At 45.7% G+C, this 22,938-nt stretch overlaps 2 protein-coding genes across 2 annotated transcripts in view; both read right to left on the bottom strand.

Moving 5' to 3' along the window:
• Positions 1 to 355: 355 nt before the first annotated feature.
• Positions 356 to 1,090, bottom strand: LOC116071386 (ubiquitin-conjugating enzyme E2 variant 1). The gene has a single exon (XM_031342868.1). The coding sequence runs from the start codon at positions 1,076 to 1,078 to the stop codon at positions 635 to 637; it is 444 nt and encodes a 147-aa protein (XP_031198728.1). The 5' UTR covers positions 1,079 to 1,090; the 3' UTR covers positions 356 to 634.
• Positions 1,091 to 17,955: 16,865 nt separating this feature from the next.
• Cnst (consortin, connexin sorting protein) overlaps positions 17,956 to 22,938 on the bottom strand; it is an 81,101-nt gene continuing 76,118 nt past the window's right edge. The window contains exons 10-11 of the mRNA XM_031391003.1: positions 22,623 to 22,758; positions 17,956 to 20,411 (exon numbers count right to left, since the gene is read on the bottom strand). Coding sequence (XP_031246863.1) covers positions 20,206 to 20,411; positions 22,623 to 22,758 — 342 coding nt within the window. The 3' untranslated portion in view covers positions 17,956 to 20,205. The remainder of the gene's footprint in view (positions 20,412 to 22,622; positions 22,759 to 22,938) is intronic.

Genomic DNA, 22,938 nt, shown 5'->3' with positions numbered 1-22,938 from the left:
AGGGGAAAGCAGCACCCCCTTGATAAAGGTGGGGAGACTGGAAGCCCTGAATTCCTCACCTGTGGCCAATTTCAGAGGGAGGAAGTGTTACAATCTGAGCTTTGGCCAAGGGTGGGAGTGGAGGAGTGGGGACCATGGCTTGGACAGGGAATCACTTAAGACTTAAGAAAGCAGGGGTGTAGCCAAGCACCTCAAGCCCAGCAGGAGTCAGTCCCACAGTTGCTACACGAAGCCTTCCCATCTGTTCTAAGGGCCACCACACAGCTGTGGCGGAGGGCGGGGCGGGCAAAGGCCGACCCAGGCCAAGTGCCTGCAGCAGGTGATAGCATGACATGTCTTTTCACAGTTGCGTTAGCTGTGCCCACTGCTCCCACAGGAAACCGATTTCAACACCTTCTTGATCCCAGAAGTTCAACCAGGCAGACAGTGGTTACACTCGACGGATGATGTTACACAGCACAACTTAGGTATTTCAAATGGACAAGAAGTTAGTATGAGAACAGTGTCTCAGGATGAAGTCTGAGTGGGGCTTCCTCTCCAGTACTTTGAGGTCTGCAGATGTATCTAGCAAATTCACGACTGTGGAAAATGAAGACTTGGGTTGGATGAGGAGAGGAGGCCAGGGTCTTGGTGACTAATTGCTGTAACACTGTCCTTCTGGTGGCTGTGGCAGCTTCATGTTCTCTTTTGACATCATCAGGCGCCGCAGTTCCTGCAGGATGACTTTGGTGCTGTAGGAGTTCTGCCACTTTGCCAGCACTGCTGTGGCTCTCGGATCCACCACTCCATTCGAACTGCTCACACCACTCATATTCACTCTTGTTACAAATCTTACAGATGGGGGTGCTTCTGGGTACTTAGGTCCACATTCTATTTTAAGGTTGTGTATTTGGTTTTCGTATATTGTTTGTGGAGGCCCAATTATCATGCCTGCCCATCTTGTAAGTGTCATGTCCTCGTCAACCTCCAGACCCCAGCTAACTGTGCCGTCGCCTACTCCTTTCTGGCCTTCTTCCAGCTCTTCCAACTGTCGGAGACTTCGAGGGACTTTTACTCCCGAGCCTGTGGTGGCTGCCATCTTGTGTCGCTGTCGCTCCTAGATTACATTCCTAAAGGTAGCCACCAAATTCTATTCCCTTATCTGACCATCTCCTCCTCCTGAGGCTGACTACCAAGGGCCAGCTCTCAAAATATTACAGTCCAGCAATGAAAAGCTCCCTTTGGCTCACCTAATTAAACATGGCCAATTATAATGAATCACCTCACCCTAACACGGGGTTTCTCCCTTTACCTTTATAAACTGGCATTTGCCTCTGAGTCTGTCTCCTCTGGATCTAAGGTCAGTTCTTTGTCCCCAGGGACATCCCTGTCCCCTCTCCCTTGTTCCTCCTCTCCCTTGTCCTCTATCTCCTGTCTTTGCCTCTTATTTCCTGCACTTTTGTCCCTCTGGAGCAAAGCCCCTGTATGTTAAGAGCTTGGTCTTGAGAGTCCTGGGCTGATACCATTTCTTACAGGAGTGGGATGGGGTTCTGAGTGCCTCGGGGCAGACTGCCAGCACTGAACCTGCTGCCAGGATGGAGCTGTGTGGTGAGAGGAGCAGCCAGCACAGTCATGCAGTGGGACTGGCAAGGGCCACCTCGACACCTTTGTATCCCCTGTCCAGGGCTCATATATCCCATTGAGATTATCCTCAGATAGCCAGGCGTTGTAAAGAAGATTAAAAGAAAAAATGAGCTCTGTCTCTGGTGTGTTTACACAGGCTAGCCAAATCTGCTTTTGGCAAGGCTCGAATACCTGTTTCCTCCAGGAGAAAGAAACCATGTATTTGTACAAAGTTTAATTTGAAGAATCATTCCTGTGACAGAGATTACAGTTGTGGGGGGAAAAACGGCTTAAGAAAATAATAGAGAGAACCCTAAATGAACACAAGGACAGCAGATGTGAAAGGCAATCCAAGGGCCGAGAGAGCACAGGCTCCTGACCCACATCACAGGGTCGAGGTCTAGACCTGTGCAGATGTAACTCACTGAGTGGCAGGGAAGCTGACCCCAGAGGGATTCGTTATAAATAACACCGGGGTAAGAGGGTTCCCCTGATCAGGCTGTGCTGGCCTGGCCTCACGGCAAGAGGAAGCTGGTGCCACGGAACTGACTTAAACACCCCTAGTTATACCAACTCTCCTGGGGAACACTGTCCCCCCCCCCCAACTCCCCAAGCATGCTGCTTTGTGCAGTAAATCGGGAGGCTGAGCCTCATCGAGTGTTTTAAGTTAAGCTTGCCCTCTAGTGGTGAGGGGACTCAACACTAGCATCCGAACCAATGAGGGCCTTTGCGAGGCTTTTAGGCGAGCCCAACCATCCAGGACTGATACTTGAGAAGATCGAAGCCACGTCAGGGATGGGAGGAGAGAAGGCAGGGGTTATGCCTTCAGAAATGGAGCAGGAAAGACCTTTCAGAGTCACCCAACCCCAGCCAGGAGTTAAAGCACGTGACTTTAGTCCCAGCACTCGGGGAGGCAGAGGCAGGCAGATCTCTGAGAGGCCAGCCTGGTCTACAGAGCAAGTTCCAGGACAGCCAGGGCTATGTTCTGAAGCCCTGTCTCAAAACAAAATATAAAACACAACAAAAATGATCCACTCAACCCCAAGAGAAATCGTCACGGTTGTTAATAAGCTTCCAGAAACTTCTAATGAGACCTGGGAAACCTAAGTTCAGTGCAAGATAGTGTGTCCCAAGTCCATATATTTATCGAGTCACTAATCAATTCCACTAACACGTGTTGGGATATAGTGAGGCACCGCTGGGGGCAAACAGTTGGGCGTGGTGCACAGTAGGCGTGTTAACTGTTGGGTGGCAGGATGAAGAGGGCAGACGTGCTCTGTGTCAGCTTCCCGTTAGTGCGACACGGACCTGAGGCAAAGCAACTTTAAAAGAAGTTCACAGTTTTGAGGGTTTCAGCTAGTTACGCATGCTGCTCTGGACCTGTGGCAGCGGGGCGGGGGAGGAGGGGTACAATGGTGGGAGCATGCTGTTCACCCCAAAGCTTCTTGGGAGCCTCAAGAGGAATAGCAGGAACTAGGGTCTTGGATCTCCTTCACAGTATAACTCTGCTGACTTAAGACCTTCCATGAACGTCTACCATTTATTTATTTTTAATTTTTTTTAAAGCAGGGGAAAACTTTTTTTTTAAGAGTTATATTTTATTTATTATTTTATGTGTATGAGTACACTGTAGCTGTACAGATGGCAGTGAGCTATCATGTGTGTGGCTGTTGGGAATTGAACTCAGGACCTCTGCCAGCCCTGCTCACTCCAGCATAATTCACTATAGCTGTCTTCAGATGCACCAAAAGAGGGCGTCCGATCTCATTACGGGTGGTTGTGAGCCACCATGTGGTTGCTGGGATCCGAACTCGGGACCTTCGGAAGAGCAGTCAGTGCTCTTACCCGCTGAGCCATCTCACCAGCCCAATTTTTAATTTTTTATTAAACTAATAAAATTTATTTTAAAATATTTCAACTCAGTATTGACATTTTTAAGTCATCAAAATAATTTATAATAGTTAAATGCCTCTTAAATATACATGATATCTTCTGAAGCTAAAAGTAATATGCACTCAACCAGTTTTTAAAATCTATTTGGAACATTAAAATGATAGAAGCAGAAAAAAAAATCTCTTGTAGAGTCCTCTATGAAAGGGAATTGTGACAGGTTCCTGATTAGACAGAAACCGTTCCATCTCCAAGGGAGAATATGCAGTGTAACTGTGGCTTCATAGAATGAATTGAGTAGTATTCCTTCTGTTTCTATTTTGTGGAATAGTTTGAAGAGTATTGGTATTAGGTCTTCTTTGAAGGTCTGATAGAATTCTGCACTAAACTCATCTGGTCCTGGGCTTCTTTTGGTTAGGAAACTTTTAATGACTGCTTCTATTTCTCTAGAGGTTATAGGACTAGTTAGATGGTTTATCTGATCCTGATTTAGCTTTGGTATTTGGTATTTGTCTAGAAAATTGTACATTTCATCCAGATTTTCCAGTTTTGTTGAATATAGGCTTTTGTAGTAGGATCTGATGGTTTTTTAAATTTACTCAGTTTCTGTTGTTATATCTCCCTTTTCATTGCTGATTTTGTTAATTTGGATACTGTCTCTGTGCCCTTTGGTTAGTCTGGTTAAGGGTCCATCTATCTTGTTGATTTTCTCAAAGAACCAGCTCCTGGTTTTGTTTTTTCTTTGTGTATTTCTTTTTGTTTCTTGATTGATTTCAGCCCTGAGTTTGATTATTTCCTGCCATCTACTCCACTTGGGTATATTTGCCTCTCTTTGTTTAAAGCTTGCTTGCTTTTTTTTTTTCTTTCTTTTTTTGGTTTTTGAGACAGGGTTTCTCTGTGTAGCCTGGAATTCACTTTGTAGACCAGGCTGGCCGTGAACTCAGAAATCCACCTGCCTCTGCCTCCCAAGTGCTGGGATTAAAGACATGTGCTACCACTGCCTGGCCGTTCTAGAGCTTTCAGGTGTGTTGTTAAGCTTGTAGTATATGTTCTCTCCAGTTTCTTTTTAGAGGCACTCAGAGCCGAGTTTTCCTCTTAGCAATGCTTTCATTGGATATGTTGTACCTTCATTTTCGTTAAATTCTAAAAAGTCTTTAATTTCTTTATTTCTTCCTTGGCCAAGTTATCACTGAGTAGAGCATTGTTCAGCTTCCATGCATATGTGGGCTTTCTGTTGGTTTTCTTTCTATTGAAGACCAGCCTTAGTCCGTGGTGATCTGATAGGATGCATGAGATTATTTCAACCTTCTTGTATCTGCTGAAGCCTGTTTTGTGACTGATTACATGGTCAATTTTGGAGAAAGTACCATGAGGTGCTGAGAAGAAGGTATATTCTTTTGTTTTAGGATGAAATGTTCTATAGATATGTTAAATCCATATGGCCCATAACTTCTGTTAGTTTCAATGTGTCTCTGTTTAGTTTATATTTCCATGATCTGCCCATTGATGAGAGTGGGGTGTTGAAATCTCCCACTATTATTGTGTGAGGTACAATGTGTGCTTTGAGCTTTAGTAAAGTTTCTTTTATGAATGTGGGTACCCTTGCATTTGGAGCATAGATGTTCAGAATCGAGAGTTCTTCTTGGTAGATTTTTCCTTTGATGAGTATATGTTATTCCTTATCCTTTTTGATAACATTTGGTTGAAAGTTGCTTTTATTTGCTATTAGAATGGCTGCTCCAGCTTGTTTCTTGGGGCCATTTCCTTGGAAGATTGTTTTCTAGTCCTTTACTCTGAGGTACTGTCTGTCTTTGACAATGAGGAGAGTTTCCTGTATGCAGCAAAATGCTGGGTCCTGTTTATGTATCTGTAAGACCCTGAGAAACCCTCAGAGAGTCTTAGCTCAAATGCGCTTCCCCACGAATCACAGCTTGACAACGGATTGCTGCAATAACATGAGGTTTATTGATCCAACGTGCGTGGCCAATGCACGCACGTGGGATTGCTCATCCAAGCAGGAAGAGGCAACCCCGAGTCTAAGAAGCACACACCTTATATACTTTTACAAAGGCAACAGGGCTAGTTGGCTTATTCTGATTGGTGCAGTATCAAACAAAGGATCTCTTCAGGCATTGGTTGGCTTGCTCATGGGGGCTGCTTTTGGCTTCATTGCCCCTTTACCTAACTCTTGTACCTGGCAAGCCCCTGGAACGGGTCGAGCTGGAAAGTCCCTGAATTTTAGTTAGTGAGGTCAGGGTATTCTCAGAGTTCAGTACAGGGAGGGATAGAACATCTAATCTTGTTCTTACAGGTCTTATCAGTTATTTTATGTTCTGGTCAGCTTTTAGTTCAGCCCAGCCCCCCTGACCTTAAAAACTTTGTTTCTCTTATACAAGCACATGTCTCTACTATAGGCAGTTTTGACTTATTATTTCTTTCTCAAAAGTCTTGTTTTTACCTTTATTTCTACATATCCAGTCTCCATTGCTGTGACTCGAGGGCTCTGGATGGGTCCCTCTGAGCAGAAGTGGCAGTTTTACCTGTGCTCACAGGCTTGTCAGCACTTCTGGGAGAATCATTCTCTCCTGGTAAGGAACACTGTGGCAAAGGACTAGCTCCAGGTGCAGACCCTTTTTATATTTTTTAAGACAGGGTTTCTCTGTCTATCCCTGGTTGTCCTGGAACTTGCTCTGTAGACCTGGCTGGCCTGGAACTCAGAAATCCACCTGCCTCTTCCTCCCAAGTGCTGGGATTAAAGGGGTGCGCCACCACCATGCAGCTACCTTTTTAATTTTTAAAAAGGTTGGCCTTGTTTATGTAGATGAGTGTTTTTGCCTGTATGTGTTAATGTGTACCACATGCATGTAGTGCCCAGGCAGGCTCTAGATCTCCTGGAACTGGGAATGAGTTATAAATGGCTGTGAGCTATCCTGTGGGAGCCAAACTAGGTCCTCTGCAAGAGCCACAAAAGTTCTTAACTGCTGAGCCATCTCTCCAGCCCAAGGTTTCACCTTTCAAAGATTCTACCTCCTCTCAATAGCTAACAAGAGAAATCATGTTTTCATGGTATCTCCATGATATCTGAGACACTCATTGACTGATGGAACTGCAAGCTGTCTGATCGGCCCTAGATTAATCTGACTTTATGGGGGCATACAGCCATATTCCCAAAGAAGTAGGAATTTTAACTTGGCTGGAACTTTAAGCCAAGCTCTCCCCAACAGCACCAGTCCAAAGGGCTGGAAGGAAAGAACAGGATTAGGAAATGGCAGCCATGCTTGGGAATGAAGCCTCACTTTTGAATGGTGCCAGCTCTCCTCAGACAGCAGACAAGGGGAGGCTCTGGACTTGGTTTGTCAATGGCTCATTAAAGGCTAATCCAAGACACTCATCATGTGCCCAGTTTTAGAGCCCAGCCATCGGCTCTCAGGGGTCGGAGGCAGCCTGTGTGGGGCAACTCACAGACTTGGGAAAAATGACAGGCATTAAAATGGCTTGTCAGCAGTTCTGGAAGCAATTGATTAGGGACTATGAAAACTGATGAAACTTTCTTAAAACTAACTGTAGACTCGCTGGACGGTGGTGGCGCACGCCTTTAATCCAGCACTTGGGAGGCAGAGGCAGGCAGATTTTTGAGTTCAAGGCCAGCCTGGTCTACAGAGTGAGTTCCAGGACAGCCAGAGCTATACAGAGAAACCCTGTCTCGAAAAAACCAAAAACCAACCAACCAAACAACCAACCAACCAACCAACCAACCAACCAACCAACCAACCAAACCAAACAAACAAAAACTAACTGTAGAGTTAAGAAGCATTGCTGGGAGAGACAGACATTTCGCCACCATGCCTGGCTTCCCATTGCCTGAATGGTCATTTTTGAAAGTGTAGTAGTTGCTGGAGGCAGGTTCTATGTGCCTCCCAGCCTTCAGAGCAGCCTTCAATCTAATGGTGGGCTTTCCTGGGGTCTTGGTTCAGACTGGAAAGATTTGGACTCATGAGGCAAGATCCACGGTCTCCAAAAGGCACCACAACGTGGTAGTTCCCCCGTCCCGTTTAACCACGTAACCATGGCTTTCCACTGGAGCTCTCCAGGCAGGGACTCCGATCTGCCTCTCGTCCTTGCTGAAGTAAGAAGCACCCCCCTGCCCCCTTTAACCACGGCACTCCACAGAAGAGCCAAAATTTTATTGAAAACAATAATAGTGTTTGAGACAGGACCTAGGATGGAGAGGGAAAGGCGCGTGGTTCCTAGGCAGCTGCACGGCTGCGGCGGCGGCAGCCGCTGCACTGCACACTGCCCTCTCTGAATGCTGAGACGGCCTTCACGTGAGGTCACGGAGCGCTTGCAGTGGCTTCTTCCTCAGACCTGCCTCTGGGCAGATGGAGAAGACAGAAGCTGCTCAAGGTCTATGTAGAAAGGGTGCTCCCCTGTCAGTCATCTGGAAGGTGTCCATTTTTGTTTCCATTTAAATTATGTTTGCTCAAATGTGTATGTCCTACTACACTATAATCAGCAAAAGGAAGACCACCACTCAAACATGCTCACCCATGGTTTCTAAAATCCTTGTCTCCCAGGCTTTTTCTTCAATTCTTTTTCTTTTCTTTCTTTCTTCCTCCATTTCTTTCTTTCTTTCTTTCCTTTTTTTCTTTTTCTTTTTGTTGTTGGTTGTCTTTGAAGCAGGGTTTCTCTGTGTAGCCCTGACTGTCCTGCAATTTTGTTTTGAAGGCCAGAGCTGGCCTCAAGCTCAGAGAGCCATCTGTTGCTGCCTCCCAAGGACTAAAAGCATGTGCCACCATGACTCAGCTTCAGTTTACACACACACACACACACACACACACACACACACACACACACACACCAGTGAGTAAATGAATGCAATAAAAATCAACAAAACAAAGCCTTGCTTTTATTTCCTCTGGAAGGTGATGGATCTCTTGGGTCAAAGCGCCTTCTGTTTAGGAAGCTCGCATCTCCACAAAGGCTTGGTGGAGGCTCCGTAGAGAAGCCCTGATCCGCCTGCCTTCCTTGCTGCCATTTCCTCCCTCTGTGCAGAACAGAAGGGAACTGCTGGGGCTTCGCTTAGCCAACACTGATGTCCTTCTTTTTATGAGTGCTCATCTTAAATACAAGATGGGTTTTAGTCTTTGACAAAGAAGTCAGGGAAGAGCAAATCTCCCAAGAGAGACCTTATTTCTCCCAGTGAAAAATACAAGGGCCCAGAGTGGCCTGGCTGGAGAAAATTCACTGGGGTGGGAGCTCAGCGTAGGCACACACTTGCTTGCCTGTCATCTCCTTTTACAGTCAGTAGCTGAGGGTTGGCTAGCCAGGTGCAGTAGAATGCCAAGGAAGCCTAGGAGCTACAGGACACAGAGCACAGGGGGGCCATAATTGCAAACATTTTAAAGTTTCAGGTTCATACTTTTTCTTTGTGTCCGTGTATGTGTGTGTATGTTTCTTTGTGTCTGTGTATGTGTGTGTGCAGGCATGTTGTGTATGGCCATGTACATATGTGTGTGCATGTAAACATGGAGGCCAGAGGACAGTCTCAGGTGTTACTCCTCAGGGACTGACTGTGTTTTGAGGTGTGGTCTCTCACTGGTCTAGAACTCACAGATTTGCTGGTCACTGAGCTCCAGGGATGCACCCGGCTCTGTCTTCCTAATGCTGGACTTACAGGCATATGCTACCACGTCTGGCTACTTACGAGGTTACTGGAGATTGAACTCAGGTCCTCGTGCGTGAGTGGCAAGCATCTTACTGACTGACCTAGCATCCCAGCCCCTAAGTTAAATTTTTACATCCTATTCCAGGCTGTGGTTAACTCTCACTGTTGTAAAAGATTAAAAACATCTTAAAGGCCAGGTAGTAGTGGCACACACCTTTAATCCCAGCACTTGGGAGGCAGAGGCAGGCAGATCTCTGAGTTAAGGCCAACCTGGTCTACAGAGTGAGTTCCAAGAGAGCCAGGGATGCACAGAGAAACTCTGTTTGTCCAACCAACCAACTAGCCAACCCACCAAGCAAGCAAGCAAGCAAGCAAGCAACCAACCAACCAACCAACCCACCAACCCAACTACATCAACAAAACCAGCTTAAGTTCTATGTACTCGGGGTTTTGAGTAGCGCATGTGTCCACACACTCAGGCCACTATCCATCCCTCTGCAGATATATTATCTTCTGATTCCAGGCATCTGATTATCTATACACCCATGATACAGGATACTTAGGAAACCCAGAAAAGGAATGGAAAGCTGTGCCCAGCACTCCTAGTGACACTGACCCCTCTCCCCGCTGGCCCTGGTGGCCTCCTCTTCCCTGATTGGCACTGATACCTCATCAAGGAACTAAAAAGCTGGCATGACCCAGCAAAAACAAAACAATACAATACAATACAATACAAAACCGCAGGAAGCTCAGTTACATGTGAATTAGATATAGGCAGCAAATAGTTCTCAGCGTAGGTGTGTCCTGGCAATAACTAGCTTACCCAGCACCAAATGTGTGTAGAGGTGCTCTGCCAGGGACAGCCTCTGCCTTCTTACTGAGACTCCCCAGAATAACTCACACAGGCATGGAGCACACAGGGCCATTACTATTGTCCATTTATGTATGGGTGTGTGCACATGCATTCCCACCACACACCTCTAGAGGACACAAGACAACTTGCAGAAGTCAGTTTTCTTCTAACTCGGGTGTCAGGGACTGAACTCAGGTCAGGCTCAGCCATCTCTCTGGTCCTATTCTATTGTTTTGGTGCTAGGCAGTGAGTCCTTGGCCCTGAGCAAGCTAAGCAGCTAAGCACACGCTCTCCCACTGTGCTGTAATCTCAGCCTCCCAGGGGCAGTTTCAATTTCTCAACCAGAAGGGGAAAAATCTTCCATTTTTCTGTTGTTCCTGATCTCAAGTAGGTCAGCAGCAGTCCTTGGATCATAGCTTTGTTCCAAACACAACAGAGCTGACCTCCCAGTATATGTAAAGGAGCGTGAGTGTAAGAGCCAGGCAATCAACAAGATTGACACAGCTGAGCAGTTTGGCTTTGGCTTACAGGAATAGCAGTCTTTCTCAGGGGCCTCGTGTAAGGAACATATGCAACGAAGAACAGAAACCTAGCTCCCAGCCTTCTGTAACTACAATGTTGTTTGGTTACACCTTGGTGACTCTACTTTTCTTCGAGACCAGGTTTCTCTGTTTAGCCCTGGCTGTCCTGGAACTCTACAGACCAGGCTGGCCTTGAACTCAGATCGGCTTGTCTTTGCCTCTAGCTCCTGAGTGCTGGGATTAAAGGTATATGCCACCAGTCTTTGTGTGTGTGTGTGTGTGTGTGTGTGTGTGTGTGTGTGTGTGTAAAACAATGGCTCAGCGGTTAAAAGTACTGGTTGCTCTTCTAGAGGATCCAGCCAGGTTCAATTCCTAGAACCCACATGGATCCTTTCGCCCTCTTCTGGCCATTCTGGGTATTGCATGCATTGATACTCATACATGTGAGACAGCTCTGTAGTCCCTGGGTCCTTTGTCCTCATGCTCTTTACTATCACTACAACGTGCCTGCTCCTTCCACTGCCAGAGCTAGAAAGCCTGTGCGTGTCAGGCTCACCTGATCAGAGAGGACCTACTTATCAGATTCTCTGTTGAATGCCCTTCTAGACCCATCTCCATCCAGGTCGCTAACCTCCCTGGCATGTAGGCATCAGGGCCTAGCATCACTCAAGGCACCCTCTAATCTAGCCCACTGTAGCTAGGATTGCAGGATTACACGAAAACCATTAGAAAGAGCTGTTTATTGCAGGGTCACGGAAGTGGCCCATGGGCACGGTAGAGGCTTCAGAATCTATGGATCAGTTTCCCACTTCACCTCTCGCCTCCATGCGGATTTGGAGGACTCCCACACGATACTCCAACTCCACTCAACGAACACAGCCATCCAGGCTGTTTCTTGTCAGCGAAGGAAAGCAGATTGCATTGGATGTTCAGAGAGTCGGGAAGAGTTTAAGCTCTGAACGTGTGTTAGAAATCCTGTGTGTTAGAAAGTCGGGAGGAGACTAAACAGCTTACAGCCCATTAATGGGGTCTCCTTTGCTTCTGAGGTGCCAACCTGAGGCTGAGGTGTGTTCCTTCCTTCACGGTTTTATTCTCGACCAAACTAGATTCCATCCTGACAGCCTCCTCCCTGGGGCTGACAAAACTGCTATTTCTAGACCAATACTTTAGTTTTCCATTTAAGCGAGAACACACAGAAAGGGGGTGGGGTGGGGTGAGGCAAGCAAGCCAGCAGAGTAGGACATAGAATTCCCTGGAAGGCTGAGACAGGAGAATTGTGAGTTTGAGGCTGGTACGGGCTACATAGCATTCCAAACCATCCTGAGATACAGAGACATTCCTTTACAAAAAACGGAAAATGATGCCAAGCGGTGGTGGCCCACACCTTTAATCCCAGCACTTGGGGGGCAGAGGCAGGTGGATTTCTGAGTTCCAGGCCATCCTGGTCTACAGAGTGAGTTCCAGGACAGCCAGGGCTACACAGAGAAACTCTGTCTCAAAACAAAACAAAACAAAACAAACAAACAAACAAAAAACCCCAAAACAGGGCTGGAGAGATGGTTCAGCGTGTAAGAGCAACGATTGCTCTTCCGAAGGTCATGAGTTCAAATCCCAGCAACCACATGGTGGCTCACAACCATCTGTAATGAGATCTGACACCCTCTTCTGGTGTGTCTGAAGACAGCTACAGTGTACTTATAATAAATAAATAAATCTTTTTAAAAAAACCCAAAAAACAAACAAACAAACAAAAAAACCAAAACCAAACCAAAAAAAAAAAAAAAAAAAAAAAAAAAAAAAAACCAAAAATAAAAAAATAAAAAAAACAAAAAAGGAAAATGATTACCTTCATTTAAAGCCACACGTGGACCTACTTCTGGCCTTAGAAGCTCAGGGTATTTTTCTTGCTTGGTTTATAAATAGTCAATTTCAGGTCATGCACGTAGAAAGTGAGAGCCAGCCACTTAGGGCTCCATCATTCTGACGGGCGAGGGATGGTGCCAGCTGTCTCTCCATAAGTGCACATCTTCTGCCTGACCTTTGATCCAAATCAACTAAGCAATGAAATTGCAAAACCTCAGTTTGATCAATATATTCCGGCCAGAGGGACATTGTGCTGTCCATATAGCCTATAATTAGATTGGCTTTGGAATCTGAACTGCTGCATCATATAGAATAATAAAACAAAATAAAAATAAAATAAAAGTACAACAAAACCCCCAGGGTCTCTATTGTAGCCTAAGCTGGCCCAGACCTTGCCATCCTCCTGCCTCAGCCTCTTGAGTACTGTCTTAGAGCAGCAGCTCAGCACTCAAGAAGGAAATAGAAGGATCTACAAACAGTAAGCAGAGTTAGGATAGGGTGGGAGCGTTTTGAACCACCGAGTTTATCAAGACAACCTATTAGCAGCTGGTTTGGTAGCTACCCACGTACATCAATCAACACGGGTGTTACGCAACCGAGGTTCAAGGAAGCCACCAGAGCTTTTGTTTTGTCTAACAAAACAACCACCTCAAAAAGGAATAAGATGTCCAAACTGTAGGACTCTTCCTCACCTTGAAACTGCAAACAGAATATATATATATATATATGTATATATATATATATATATATTTTATCAGTGATTTGAGGCACAGTTTGTACTTGCTTCCATTCAGAGCATACGTAGCTCGGCAAGTTTTGAGAGATGTACCTACCTATGAAATTGGCAGCACATTCAGAGCACATGTTTCCCTGGCTCCCCAGATTTGCCACGTGCCCACCGCCATGCAACCTTCACACTCCGGGGCCTGTTTGTTTCTGTCACTGTGGGAAATTTGCATTTTTCTATCATTTTTAAATAGAAAGATGCAACATGCACTCTCTTCTTTTTAGCCCCTTTCATCCAGAATAATTCTTTTCTTTTTAGCCCCTTTCATTCCCCCAGAATAATTCGGAGATTTATTCATATAACTACTCCAAACCAGCTGTTTATTGCTGGAGTGCTCAGTTGCCCTGGTGAGAGTTACTGAAGTGTTTCCAGGTCTGACTTTCCACAGAGAAGGCAGCTGTGAACATTGGTAGAAATTGTTTTAAATTTTTTTGTCTCTCTCTGTGTGGTGTGTGTGTGCGTGTGTGTGTATGTGTGTGTGTGGCAGGGGACACACCACTGCAGCATGTCTATGGTGGTCAGTAGACAACTCGAGGAAGCCAGTGTGGGTCCCAGGGATTGACAGGTTAGGTAGCAGGTATCTTTACCTGATGGCCTAGCTGTCGCCCCAGGCCCCCATTTTAAAGTATACAATTCAGTGACATTCGGCACATTCCTATGTAGTACGTTACGGGGCTTCTGAGGAGGTGGCTCTGGCTGGTACTGATGCCAGAACAATGTCTTCCTACACTCGAACCCATGTGGACTCCGGTCTGCACTGGCTGGTCTCCTCGACCACGTTTTGAAAATTTCAGCACAGAATAGTCCAATCCTGTGAACCAATCCTTTTAAGATCATTAATAGAGATGCATAGAAACAACTGATTTGTGTGTGTGTGTGTGTGTGTGTGCGCACTGACCTTGAACTCGGCAACACTTTTGAATTTGTCAGTCCTAGGAACTTTCATGTGGCTTCTTTGCCTGCCATCTGTGAAGTTTTTCTTCCTCTCTTCCAAACTGGATGTCTTCTGTTTCTCCCGTCTACTTTCTTCAGCGACATCTTCCCGTGCTGTGCTGACCAGTAATAGAGAATGGATACCCTGCCTCCCTCCTGATAGGTCAGCTCAGCCTTTTATCTTCGCTACCTGCACATCCCTCACAACCCTTCATGACCCTCCTGGTCTTCTCCTAATCTTCGTTTAATCACAAAAGAATGATCATTATCTTTTCTATACCCATAATTTTCCATATGGTGACCATAATTCCCCACCCCCGAGTGTTCTACCAATGTTACAGTAAATTCCTTATGTAGAACTAACTGTCCTTGCACTGCCTGTCTATCCATGCAGTCTGGACATTCTGAGTGTGCAGAGGAAGCTCACTCATTTGCATTTTCTTGGTAGCTTTTAACAGTCAGCATCTTTTCATGTATTCATTGGCTATGCATACATTCTCTCTTGTGAGGCCCTTCAAAGTCATAATTCTGAATATATATATATATATATACATGTCATATTCTAAATTTACAAGGTCTTCAATGAATTCATTGTGAGGCCTTGGCTGCCAAACCTGATGACCTGAGTTTGATCCCCAGGACCTACATGGTGGAAGGAAAGGACTGACTTTTAAAAATTGTCCCCTACCGGGTAGTAGTGGCACACACCTTTAATCCCACCACTTGGGAGGCAGAGGCAGGTGGATTTCTGATTTCAAGGCCAGCCCGGTTTTCAGAGTGGGTTCCAGGACAGCCAGGGCCATACAGAGAAACCCTGTCTCAAAAAAAAAAAATGTCCCCAGCCTACACACACACACACACACACACACACACACACACACGGGCAGGGACCCTCTGCCCACCCCCACATAACTTCACCCTGGTTTCTTTTAGTGACCCTATAGTTTTAGGTTTTAGACTTGAAGCCTATTCACTTCAGATCTAATTGTTTATGCTAGTTTGCTTTGCAACTTGACAGGCAATGTTGACAGCGCTATTTGTTGAGAGAGCCTGGCTTCTTTGTAGATCACTTGGATGTGCACAGGGGCCCTTAGGTCTCCATGGACACCAGTTTGACTGTTGTAGAACGAAACTTTGAAAACGGGCAAAGGGCCTCTAACTCTGTCGTCTAGGTCAGCTGCATCTCAAGCATTTTAAACTGTCAGTTTCTAAAAACTGCTGCAATTTGAACTGTGACTGTCACATCTGTGGGAGTCCCGGGGCTTGAACACTTGGCCTTGTGAATGGCCAACAGTCTATTACTGAGCCATATGCTCGGTTGGGTTTTTTTCTTTTAAATATTTATTTATTTATTTAATTTATTATATGTAAGTACACTGTAGCTTGCCTCTAGACGCACCAGGAGAGGGCATCAGATCTAGTTACGGATGGTTGTGAGCCACCATGTGGTTGCTGGGATTTGAACTCAGGACCTTTGGAAGAACAGTCTGTGCTCTTACCCGTTGAGCCATCTCGCTAGCCCTGGGTTAGGTTTTTTGAGACAGAGCCTCAATATGTAACCCAGTCTAGGTTGTCACCTTCAAAAACACGGGTGACAATCTCTGATTGGTCTGGAACTAACCAATTAGGCTGCCCGGCCAGAAGACCCAGGCATCCTCCTGTCTCCACTTCTCCAGCTGTGATTACATGTGCATTTTGATGTGGGATCTGGAGGTTCTTGTATCTACTTACCAGGCAGGTGCTATACTGCTGAGCTATCCCTGCCTCTCTGACTCTGTCCTACCAACTATTTTCTTAAAGATTCTGGGCATGGTGGTAGACTAGCCATTGTGACTTTAGCTTCTTGATTTTTCTCACTGTCTTTGTCTTGTTTTGCTACAGGTCTCATAAAATAGACCAGCAGTACCTTTTTTTTTTTTTTTTAAAGAGCATTTTGTGCCATGAGTACTTCTTTCTTAAATGTCTGCTATACTGAATTGTCTGCAACATTCTCTAGCACTGGTTTTCCTTGTGAGGTGGTTTTCAATTCCAGGCAATTAAGACTTTATTTATTTGACACTGTCTTGCGCACAAGAGGCAAACAAACGCCAGCCTGAACCGTTCAGTTTTGAACAGCAAGCGTTGGCCAAGCGTTGGCCCGGGACAATTCCCACTGCTAGAAACCTGCTGCAAACAGAGCAGCACTCCGGTGCGATGCTGTACTGGTTGCATAGTAACCTCCGGTGCCACGCAGTACTGGTTACATTGTAACCACCAGATCTTTGGCTGTCAGGAAAATGGCTGCTGTTTGACTTTCCTGTCAGTTGCTGTGATTTTCTTTATTCCTAATAGTGCAGAAGGAATGAGCTTGAATTTCCAATCCCCTAGGTAGCCTGTTGTTACCCAGTTTCTTTTTGGTTCCTTCTTTTTTTTTTTTTTGGTTTTTTTGAGACAGGGTTTCTCTGTGTAGCTCTGGCTGTCCTGGAACTCACTCTGTAGACCAGGCTGGCCTCGAACTCAGAAATCCGCCTGCCTCTGCCTCCCAAGTGCTGGGATTAGAGGCGTGCGCCACCACCACCCGGCCCTTCTTTACAAATACATTCCCTTATCAGATGCAAGCTCTTTAAGCTGAGTGGGGCCCCAGCGTGCTCACTGCGCTTATACATACGGTAGGCAATCTGATGTGTGTAAGGGGACAGAGGACAGCGAACACAGCCTCTTAGGACTAGACGCACAGCCACGCCCAGCTTACTACGTTGTTATTAAAGTCCATACGTCCCAGAGTCTCTCTTACAGTCCCTGAAGATGCAGGTCATGTGAGGGAAACAGAAGTGAGGTGGATCTGAGCATCACCAAACGTGTGGCTGAGAGATGTACGTGTGAATATTTAGGTACAGAATGAATCAATGTTAAGAGACTACAAACACCACACGCAGATCAACTGCGCCCAAAGAAAGGAGAGGTTACACAGGTTTGCCTGCTAGCAGGAGGATGAGAACCCACAGCCTCTTGGAGGGGATCAGCAGGGATGGAGGGAATGCCGAGTGTACCAGGGAATGAAGATGCTCAAAACGCATTATCTATGTAATGCAAAGGTCATAATGAAACCCATTATGAACGGTTAATAGATGCTAATAGTGAGAAATGACCTGCCTATGTGTGGGCAGTGAGTGTCACAAAGGCTAGTGTCAGGAAAAGGAGGTCACTAGCCAAGGTCTTTTTTGCTCTCCATTTTCCCTCTGGCCAACGCCAGTCCCTATCCCCCAACCCCCTACTCTACCCCTACCCCGCCTTCCCTCACTGCGCCCCTTAGGCCCTGTTGTCCTGCCATTCAGGAGACCCACATCACATCTGCCCTTGCAAAATAAGCCTGACCTTCAAACTTCAGATCCTTAGCACTTCTCGCACCCCAGTTCGCAGCTTGATAAAATAAGACTTTGGACTTGTTACTCAGGTCTAAAAGGATGCACTTGAAAGTAAAGCCCGGTTACTAGTCAGGCAGAGAGTTATTTTAGAAGCTGAGAACTGTTACTTAGGGACTTTAAGATGTCCTCAAAATAGAGCTGATAAGATGGCTCAGCGGGGAAAAAAGCACTTACTGTCAAGCACATGACCTGAGTTTAAGCCCCTGGACCCTAATGGTGGAAGGAGAGAAGCCACTCCATTGAGTGTTCTTCTGACCTCCACATGTACGCTGTGGCACAATTGTGGTCTCCCTCCCAAAATATGTAAATGTGATTTAAAAAAAGACTCCCCCCAAATAGATGCCATCTCCTTCAGGGACCGGACCACCTCTGACATTACATTTTGCTTTCAAGCATTTCCCTCAACACCCAAGGGTTCAAATAAATTCTCTGAGACATTTTGTTGGTATAGATTTTAAATTACAAGCTTGATTTGACACCCTCAAATACGGTTCTTCGGAACTCTAATTATAAATAGTTGTCAGTACTTTCAAATGAGAGGAGGAGTGACATTTCAGCACAGTTGTCCAATGCTTATTCTCGGGACAGTACCCTCCCACCTGCAGGGGGATGCTCCACTTCATGCAATAAATGACCGTTACAGTTTTCAAAGGTACCCTAGTTTTTCTAGGTGAGAGTTCATGCCCACTTTGGGTTACAAGGTCAGTCTGCTCCAGATCACACCGGTTCCCCGAGTGGCGACCACTGGCTCCTCGGATACACAACTGGGTCACTGGCTAGCAAGGTGTCATTTCAGCCCTTTCTTTTACTGGATTCTCCCAGGAAACCCAGGATTTTGGAAATGTGGCCAAGGTGAGCAATTACAACATCAGAGATCACACGGGACTCTGAGTGACCAGGAAGAGGTAAACAGGAGGGAGATTTGAACTTTTCCTGACATAAAATCGGCAGAAACAAAAATCACCAAATCCCTGCAGCTAGAAATACGGTTTCTGCAACTAGAAAATAGGGTGAAATATGTTTGTGTATTGAGAGGAGCCTGCACAGAGAGCCTTGCTAGTGGCTTCTATAGAACCATAGTACCAGGATGGTGGGCCCTATTTTACATATGATATGAATACAAAGTCTTAAAATTTATAATAGGACATTAAAATAATCTTCTAATAAAATCAGCCTTAGGCATAAGGAATCTAAATTTCAGTATTCTGTATACTTCTAAATAAATAACTCTGATCTATAACCATCGAAAATATTACAGTTTATGGTGACATAAGAGATAAGCCACACAGTATTTATAAGTGAAAAATAAAAAGTCAATTTCAAAATAAGCCTAAAAATACATGGTATAAAATCAAAACACTAAGTATCTAATTAAATAGGCAGCTATGTGCTGAAGGAATGCATGCTCAATTCATTAAACAAAGCCCCTTAAATTCACACTCCAAATAAATAAGCAGAAATGCAAAGGAAGGTACTGTGCCAGCCAGTAACATCAACAAAGCAATCTCTCTCCTTTCCTTCCAAACGGTCCTAACAGGAAAACAGAATGCAATGATCACTTGCTAAAAAACTATAATTCATGATTTTTAAAAAAAGATGTTGCCTAGAATATAAAAAGTCAAAGCGAGGCTTCCTAAACGTTAGATCACTGTACCGCAAATAAGGAATGGCCACCTAACGACAGAATGAAACAAAACTAGACATTTGTCTCTTTAAGGGACGACTGGATTTCTGCATCGTGACCCCAGGAAGCATTCTAAAATGAGCCCACGATAGAGACGCATTCCATACACCTGCGTGTATGGCCCGAGATTCCTCATACTGTGCTGGTCTGTCTCATTCGTCAGAGTATGGGCTCACCTTCCCTAACACCTGCAACGGTAGGAACTACGCCTCACTTGGGTTCCTACCCTGAGGTTCTTATAGGATGCTTAGTTTCTCTTGAGCTGTGGAGCCCAGCACTCATCTCTTGAGGCAGCATAGAAGCCGGGGTGAAATCTCACCTGGGACCGAGGAGTTCTGTCACTGTGCCTTCAGGCGATGTGTGTTCATCGCCACAGGTCTGTCAGTTCCACACTTCGGGGGCAATACCTTTACAGTTTATCTAGTTCACAGGTAAGCCTTCTCCGAAGATTTGTGCCTGCACATTGTTGTCAAGTGAAAAGAATAAAGGTAATCTTGGAATTCTATGCTGGCAATCCACTTGTGATCACTGCTTCAGACCCCCAAACACCTATACGACCATTTCGCAAATGGAGACCAGAATCTAGAGTAATGCCTAAGGCTCCCGAGATTAACTAAAAAATGGCACCGAAGCCATAAGATAACTCTCTCTGATGACAAAGAAACTTATTGCATGATGGCAGGAAGCAATGGCTGAGGAGCACAGCATGACTGTAAACCAGGAGTGCCCTTTAGCCCTCGGTGTCAGCCCCGAGTGACACCAGGAAACAACAAGGAGAGGGGCCTGCTTGCCACAGCTCTCACCCTCTGTCTTGAGTGCCTACGTCAGCACTGCCTTCGGCTGTTTCTACCCATGTTCTCTGGGCTGCTATTTAATGTTGCTGTGTCTAATGTCCATCCTTGGGTCCTTGATGCCAGGGAAGGGGAATGTTTCATGACTTCTGAGACAAACGCTGGCGGGGAAGTTTGCATCTTCGTTGTTAGCAAGCCTGTCACGCCTGCTGCTAGGAGAGGTAGACCCAGTGTTTCAGCCCTGCCACCCCCTGTAGCAGCTTGGTATAATAGAAGTCCACGTTGTCGGCAAAGTCCGTGCAAACAGGTGACTCCATGTCACCCAGGGTGCAGTAGAGCGCAGTTCCTCCGACACTGAGGAAGACAGTGGCTATGCACAGCAAGATGAGCAGGATGCAGGAACCACCACCAACCTCATCTGCAAACGGGAGAACGGGGTCAAACCGTCAGCAGGCTTAGTTCAATTTCAATCTCACCTGAATATCACTGTTTGCCGATGCCTGCTAATCTGGGCTAGCGACCTAGTTTCTCTCTTCCCACCTCTTCATCACCGTGAACCCTCCTTATCTATGGGTTCTGATCTGTGGACCAAATATTCCTTAGAACTATCTGCACTAAATATGTACTCTTTTCTTATCACATTCCCTTAAACAATACCATACAGCAATTATGTACAGATTATTTAAACTCATGAGATATTATATGTAATCCAGAGATGACTTCAACTACTAAAGATGACCCGACCTTTTTTTTTTTTTTTTTTTTAAAAAGAATAAGTAAGGACCGGTGAGATGGCGGAGTTGGCAAAGATGTTTGGCCATGCAAGCCTAATCGTCTGAATTCAATCCCTGGAATTACTAATGAGAGAATTAGTTAATTCTAATTCTTCCTATACTGTTCCTTTTGTTATGTGGCTGTCATAAATTTGAGATCATCCATGAGGGACTGGAGAGACTTAACTGCTCAGCAGTTAAGAGCACTGACTGTTCTAATTAACTAATTCTCCCAGAAGTTGTCCTCTGACCCTCTGACCTCCCATGCATACACTGTGGCACAGGTGTGAGATGCACCACCACCACCATGACAACCAATCAGCAGCAGCCAAGGAAGTACACAGGAGTGTGAGCAGAGTCCATGAGAAGGCATGCCGTCTTATCTGAGCGTCCTGAGCACCTGCAGGTTTTATTACTCAGGACTCTTAGCTCCTGTGGTACATGGAGGGATGGCATTTGAATACAACTTAGGTATTTGAAAATATCAATTTTGTTTACACAACATGCATTATGGGCTGTGGGGGGGGGGACAAGTGTGAGCTGCTGCTGAGCACCCCGACATGTGACTGATACAGAGATGAACTGGGCGTGTGAAACAGGTCCCAGCTTTGGAGGACAGAGTGCGGAGAAGGGGATGGGAAGTTTCTCACCAGCAACTCTCCAGTCTTGGCCACACTATATTTTTGATAAACTCAGTTAAATGAAATATACTATTAAGACAAGCTTCCTATACTGTTCCTTTTGTTATGTGGCTGTCATAAATTTGAGATCATCCATGAGGGACTGGAGAGACAGCTCAGCAGTTAAGAGCACTGACTGTTCTTCCAAAGGACCCAGCTTCGAGTGCCAGGCACCATACAATGGCTCTCAACCCTCTATAACTCCATTTCCCACAGATCTGATGCCTTCTTCTGGCCTCCTCAGGCACTGCATGTGAGTAGTACACAGTCATATATGCAGGCAAAATATCCATGTATATATATATAAAAAATCTAAAAAAACACCCCAATTACCTATGAGCTTCCACATTACATTTCTAGACACGGTGCTGACGGAGGAAGGGTGGGGCTCTTTAAGAAACCCCAGGCAGGAGAGAGGTTTGCCTATGCACTCGTAAGCACAACATAAAGATTTCATGCCTGTTGATATCAATCCATACACGTCATCTACATGTTTTTCCTTGACCTCACTGGCAGAGCGGTGGTTGTATTCTGTACTTTATGAAGACTAAAGCTGAGGAGCTTGGAGAGGGAGGAGGTGGCCTGAGCATCCCTGACCTAGGGGCACATGTGTGCGCTCAGGTTGGAGAAGTCCCCTGGGGTCAGGGGGCTGTGCTGATTACACACGAGATGCCAGGATAAAATAAAAACATTTCTGAGGCTGGTGACAGCATCGCCTGAGTGCCGGCCAGGGACAGAGACACTCAAGGGCAGCTGTGCTGAGCAGCTCTTGGGAGACACTTGGCTTCTGTACAGGGAGTGCCTCACAGCACAGGAGGGACAGTAGTTTGTCACTAAACACAAAATGAAAATAACAAGCTCACAAGGCGGGGGGAGGACAAGGTGAGGAGAGAGGAGGAAAGGAAAGGAGAGGAGAAAAATATTAAACAACAACAACAACAACAACAAAAAACCTGAGGTGAATTTTCAACCTTGACCATTTCTGGGCTGGTGAGACCACAAAGATGATTTTGCAACTCATTCACTTATTTCGGCAAAAAATTTTAAGATATAACAGAGAGACTCTGCTAGAAGATAGAGCAACTGAGTCCACACAGCCCTTACAAATCCTGCTGGCTAATTTCGTGTCACCTGACTGTCCAGCACTCCCAGACCCAGGGCTGCTGAGGCGCGCACCTTGATCCAGGTTGTCGTCTATTTCCTGGAATCGCACTCTGCGTTTAGCTGGCTTTTGCTGCATTTGGGCAGGATGTCCGCCTACGGTGTCATTCCTCTTCTTCAGTATGGACACCAGGCCTTCTGCAGGAATGGCCTGTCAAAGAGCAGGAGAGATGGTTGTTACGTGAAGTCTTGTGGGACTTATCAGCGATGTTACACATGCGACCACAGAACATCATGCCAGTAACTTATACTCCATCCCTGTTTCATTCATCAATAGGTTGGCTTGCTCACCCCTCCTTCCTTCCTTCCTTCCCTCCCTCCCTCCCTCCCT

The sequence above is a fragment of the Mastomys coucha genome, unplaced genomic scaffold (assembly GCF_008632895.1).
Source record: "Mastomys coucha isolate ucsf_1 unplaced genomic scaffold, UCSF_Mcou_1 pScaffold1, whole genome shotgun sequence".
Classification (NCBI taxonomy): domain Eukaryota; kingdom Metazoa; phylum Chordata; class Mammalia; order Rodentia; family Muridae; genus Mastomys; species Mastomys coucha.
The sequence above is the reverse complement of the archived record's forward strand: the minus strand, read 5'-3'. Positions and strand labels throughout refer to the sequence as shown.

Bases quoted from the DNA above. Each gene is read 5' to 3' on its own strand.
- LOC116071386 (XM_031342868.1), bottom strand. From the start codon at position 1,078: ATGGCAGCCACCACAGGCTCGGGAGTAAAAGTCCCTCGAAGTCTCCGA.